Raw genomic sequence first — 6,000 nt, 5'->3', positions numbered from 1 at the left:
CTATTCTGTGATTCTGTTCAAGGTCATGTGTCATTATATGTATTGTACTAGAAAAATAATACCCCTTTTGTAGCACTAACTGCCAGAGCTTATCAGACACCATTGGAAACAACGATTTCATCTTTGTAGGGTGATAAAAAAAAAACAAAAAAAAAAAAAACTGGTGACTATGACATTACCCTCTGACCTAATATGTCTGCTATATTGAACTCTGCTATATTGAGACTTTTAATTTTCTGGGGTAAATCAGTGATACTTTTCATATACTATATCTGCTTCATTTCATGTTTACAAATCAAATTGTTCCAGCAGACTGTAAAGCAACAGACACTGTTACAATATAAAGTACACAAATTCGTTGTATATATTGTTTTAAAATAAACAAGCATGCAAACCTTTCTGGGGTTGCAGGTGGTTGTTTCTGTTAAACTGTTTTCTGTAGGTAGAAATGACCTTAAGATGTCTTAGGTCCTGGTTGAAATGAATCATTTTTGGAGACAGAAATGGAAACACCCACTGGTTCAACAACTGTATAGCGTAGTTAGTCAGCTGGGGTATTTGAACATAAACTAGAGGGGTTGTCCTCATCTTATTGTTTTAGTCACACAGTAATCGTTTCTTAAACATCAAACACCCCACATTTTTTTCTGTTAGTGAAACGCATGGCAACCCTTTAACCTTCTGATTTAAATTTAACTACCTCGGTATATCAAGTTTATTACTTGACATATCAGTACTGTTTAGCAACGGTAAGCAGTGTATTTGTGTGGTTTGTGAATAATGGTTCAACGAAAATTGTGTAATGCCAAATCAGCTTTATTGTTAGGCCAGAAAATGAAATCATCTTTTGTATACACTGATATTAGTGCAAAAGTTATTTTTTTTATTTTTATTTTTTTAACAAGCATATAGAAATACAGCTCTGTTAAGACATAAAAAAAATCACAACACATATTTATAACAATGTATTAAAATGAAATAATCCCACAAACAGGTGAGATGCATGGAATTACATTGAGTTTATATTTACAATAAAAACAGGTCCATTTTTAATCAGCAGTTCAGTACACTTTCATTACCTCCAAAAACAGTAAGTATATACTGTACAGTTACAGCCATTGCACAATTTTCTGAATATTACAATATTTACATGTCTATCATTAGTTTGAACCTACATGAACACTTAACCATTTTTTCTTGTAGCTGTCTGCAGTTGAGCCTTCATTTATATTTGAGAAAAAAATACAACTCTTTTCAACAAGTATACAGTTTATGCTTAATTGCTACCTGGATAATGTTGATTATACTATAAACTAAGTTTAAAATATGATTGATTCCACTTGATTTTCCCTCTGCGCGTTTTAAAACAGGTTTGAGTTATACAGTACAAGGGATGTTAAATTAAACTGTGCAGTCACGAGTATAATATACAATACATTGGGGACATATTATATTCCTAAGTTGATGGTATTTACAGTACCATTCACCAGACTTGAGGGGCTGGTCATTTTGTAACTAAATCATTGAAACCACTCTTACATTTTACAACCAGTGTAGCTTTCTCAGGACGTCTAGATTTGGCACTTGGAGGGTCAAGGATAAAGGGTCTGTATCTTATCTTTTCCAGTATAGGCTATAGTGTACCATTATTTTTTAGTACTCAGATACTGATTTAAATTATTCTTTCATCTAGTAGGCTATCTAATAATTCATATATGTAACATATGTAAAATATACTATATTTCCAGCACTGAAGCATTTTAAATGACTTTAAAAATCAGTTACATTCTTATGATTCCATCCAGGATATTGGTGGATAGTAAATATAGTATACAAGGACAATTCAATTGTATATGGCTGAGGAATGTTCAACTATGCTGGTTGATCTTGAGTGCACTGAACTAGTGGTTGGTTGCAAATTTCTTAATATCTTACAGTCTATAAATCTGAGTAACAGTCTGGCGAGGTGCTTCTGAAACTTTTCTCCAGCAAACACATAGATCAATGGGTTCAAGCAACTGTGGACATAGGCTATTGACTCTGTGACCTGAAGGCTTAAGTCAAGTCTCTTATGTGTTTCACAATCATCAAATACATGAAAGACCTGTAAAGCGTCCAAAAAGGAAACAATATTATATGGAGTCCAGAAAAGGAAAAATACCATGACTACTAAAAAAACAAGTTTAATGGTTTGCTTTTTGACAGATCTGCAACTCAGTAATCTTTTTATGATACACGAATAACAGAAAACCATGATTCCAAATGGGATCAGCAGCCCCAGTACATTCATTTTAAAAATATGAAGTGCTTTCAGGGTTTTTAGATTGGAATCTGGATACTTAGGTCTGCACGTGGTTATGTTGTCATTGATCTCTTGATTGTATATTATCTCTGGAAATGAAACCAGGAAGGATGCTATCCAAACCACAATGCTTGCAATGGTGCCATACTTCACTGTTCTAGTTCTTAGTGCATACACTGCATGGACTATTGCTAGATACCTGTCTATACTCATCAGGGTTACAAAAAATATACCACTGTAGAAGCCAATACTGTAACACCCTAGGATTATTTTACACATCACGTCCCCAAAGAGCCACTGATCTTTTGCATAATATGCCAGGAATGGAAGTGAGAAAACAAACAACAAATCAGAAACTGCCAAATTCAGAAGAGAAACATCAGTCATGCTCCTTAGTTTTACACATCTGATCAATACCCACAAAACAAGAGTATTCCCTAGAAGTCCAGCCACAAACAGTAAGGAGTAGACTGTTGGGAGGAAGATAGACCCAATGTTGTCCTTAACACATGGAGCATTTACTGCTAATTTGTCGTAGTCAATCTCTTCTTCAGAATAGATGTAGAAATAGTCTGTGGTTGTTTCCATTTTGGGGCCTATATCCATACCTAGGCTAAAAAAATGTTTAAGTTAGTCAAAGTGATTGTTCAGCAAAAACAATGAACATGTTCACAGATTAACATTGCTCCGTGAGATACATTATAACCTGGCCTACTTCAGTGATGGTGTAAAGATATACCACATCAACCTAGCTTCACCATTAATAGTGAAAGACTTACAGTATTAACCTAGAAAGTACACCACCCCATTATACAACATAGTATATTATTTTGTACACATTCTGTATACATTCATCCAGCCACAGAGGCATCTGATATAATAAGAAGTTCACCTCATTATGCAGTAATACTAGAGCCCATGGAATTAATCTTGTTTGCATTCACCAGTGGTCCCACAGATTTGTATCGATTAACAAACCGTCACAGTTTAGTCTATCCCATCTATGTTTTGTCTTGCTAAGTGCAGAGGTCTTGATTTACCAAGATGCAGTTTGTATGGTAAAAAAAAAAAAAACAGTTTTGGAAAAAGTCAAAATGAAATTTAGTTCCGAGATCTACAGTAGTTGGAACTTTTGTGGTGTGTGGGAGTGGTTCACATTAACTCTAGTGAGCTTAACTTACAGTAAGATAAATTACAAGTTAATTAAGAGGATGGACGGGGGATTTATAATTGTTGTTGAACTTGTTTTTTTTTGTGGGGGGGGGGGGGGTCCAAAAAATATATCATTACATATCCCCACGTGTTGCTACAACTGTTTAAATAACGTACCTGCCATTTCTCTTTTTATTGTTAACATCCTGACAACTTTTTACACTTATAACTTTAAAGTATGTTTCAAAGCTCTTTTCAAAATGTCTGCTCTAGTGCACTGATAGTGTAAGGATTACTGCCCACATTGCCAAACAGGTAACACAGCAATAACAATCCAGGATGTGGGACAGAACAGAAAAGCCAGAGCACTTGTTGTGTTTTTTTGTTTTTAATCTCTCCTGCAGTGACTTAGAGGACAGATCTCAAACCCCAGTGCACTACAGCAGACATTTTGAAAAAAGCTTTGAAACAGACATTAAAGTTAAAGTGCAAAAAGTTGTCAGGATGTTAACAATGAAAGGAAAAAGTACAGGTACGTTATTTAAACAGTTGTAGCAACACGTGGGGACGTATAACGCTATATTTTTCGGAACCCCGTTGCTTACTCTTTGAGTCATGCAACATGACTCGGTGTTAGTACACCTGTTTAATGTGTTGACTTGTCCCGTATTTTAGGAATCCTTTCCAAAAGCAGTGACTGTGTATAGTGCAAATACTGTCAAATCAGCTTTATTTAATCTTTGCAGACCAGACCATTTAAAGAAGTATTTTTCTACACAGTAATTGCATATATATATTTCAGTTCACAATCACATTTAAAAATAGATATCCTATGTATTTATGTTTTCTGATCTCTGTATGCTGCTGATCAAGCTTGAACCGCACATTTTATTGTGTTGGTTGTATTTGTAATTTCTAAATTATTGCCCCTAGTACATTTTGGTGGTGGTCTCAATGGGTAAATTTCCTGGTTAAATAAATACATAAATAAATACATTTTAAACAATGTTATTTACAGCTAAGGATAATAAAAATAATAGCATCAGTAATAAAACAAATTAAAATTCAATGGATGTAATAACTGTAACAATTTAATATGCGATTAAAAATGAGATTAAGATTGATTTGTTTTAATCGTGAGATTAATCGTGATTAATTTTTTTAATCGCTTGACAGCCTAATATATATATATATATATATATATATATATATATATATATATATATATATATATATATATATATATATACATTTTATTGTTTTACACCATGGAATCAAAATGGATTTAATTAGGAGTTTTTGCCACTGATTAACACGAAAAAAGTCCATAATATCAAAGTGAAAAATAAAATCTAAAAATTGTTCTAAATTAATTACAAATACAAAACAGAAAATAATTGATTGCATAAGTATTCACCCCCTTGAGTCAATATTTGGTAGAGGCACCTTTGGCAGCAATTACAGCCATGAGTCAATTTGGATAAGTCTCTACCAGCTTTGCACATCTGGACACTGCAATTTTTGCCCATTCTTATTTGTAAAATTGCTCAAGCTCCGTCAAGTTGGATGGGGACCTTTGGTGAACAGCAATTTTCAACTCTTTCCACATATTCTCAATTGGATTGAGGTCCAGGCTTTGACTGGGCCACACCAGGACATTGACCTTTTTGTTTTTAAGCCACTCCAGTGTGGCTTTGGCTGTATGTTTGGGGTCATTGTCCTGCTGGAAGATGAATCTTCTCCCAAGTCCCAGGTCTCTTGCAGACTTCAGCAGGTTTTCCTCTAGGATTTCTCTGTACTTTGCTGCATCCATTTTGCCCTCTATCTTCATGAACTTTGCAGGCCCTGACGCAGAGAAGCATCCCCATAGCATGATGCTGCCACCATGCTTCACGGTAGGGATGGTGTTCTTAGGATGATGTGCGGTGTTAGGCTTGCGCCAAACATAGCGCTTAGCGTTGAGGCCAAAAAGCTCTATTTTGGTCTCATCAGACCATAGAAGCATCTTCCACTTGGTCTCAGTCTCCCACATGCCTTCTGGCAAACTCTAGCCTAGATTTGATGTGAGTTTTTTTCAACAATGGCTTTCTTTTTGCCACTCTCCCATAAAGGCCAGTTTTGTGAAGCACCCGGGCTATTGTTGCCGTATGCACAGTGTCTCCCAGCTCAGCCGTGGAAGACCGTAACTCCTTTAGAGTTGCCATAGGCTTCTTGGTGGCCTCCCTGACTAGTGCCCTTCTCGCCCAGATACTCAGTTTTTGAGGACGGCCTGTTCTAGACAGATTCAAAGTTGTGCCATATTCTCTCCATTTCTTAATAATGGACATTACTGTGCTCCAGGGGATATTCAATGCCTTGGAAATGTTCTTATATCCTACCCCTGATTGGTGCGTTTGAAGAACCTTATTCCGGATTTGCTTTGAATGTTCCTTCGTCTTCATAATGTAGTTTTTGTTAGGAAATGTACTAACCAACTGTGGGACCTCCCAGAGACAGGTGTATTTAACCTGAAATCATGTGAAACACCTTAATTGCACACAGGTGGA

General features: G+C 35.6%; 1 protein-coding gene across 6 annotated transcripts in view; it reads right to left on the bottom strand.

Moving 5' to 3' along the window:
* Positions 1–831: 831 nt before the first annotated feature.
* The window catches only part of LOC131715887 (C-C chemokine receptor type 4-like), an 82,586-nt gene continuing 77,417 nt past the window's right edge, over positions 832–6,000 (bottom strand). For all 6 annotated transcript variants that reach the window (XM_059012792.1, XM_059012794.1, XM_059012795.1 and 3 more), the window contains one exon: positions 832–2,915. In XM_059012792.1, the coding sequence (XP_058868775.1) occupies positions 1,844–2,915 (1,072 nt within the window). In that variant the 3' untranslated portion in view covers positions 832–1,843. The remainder of the gene's footprint in view (positions 2,916–6,000) is intronic.

This window comes from Acipenser ruthenus, chromosome 3 (assembly GCF_902713425.1).
Source record: "Acipenser ruthenus chromosome 3, fAciRut3.2 maternal haplotype, whole genome shotgun sequence".
Lineage (NCBI taxonomy): Eukaryota > Metazoa > Chordata > Actinopteri > Acipenseriformes > Acipenseridae > Acipenser > Acipenser ruthenus.
This window is presented reverse-complemented; position numbering and strand designations above follow the sequence as displayed.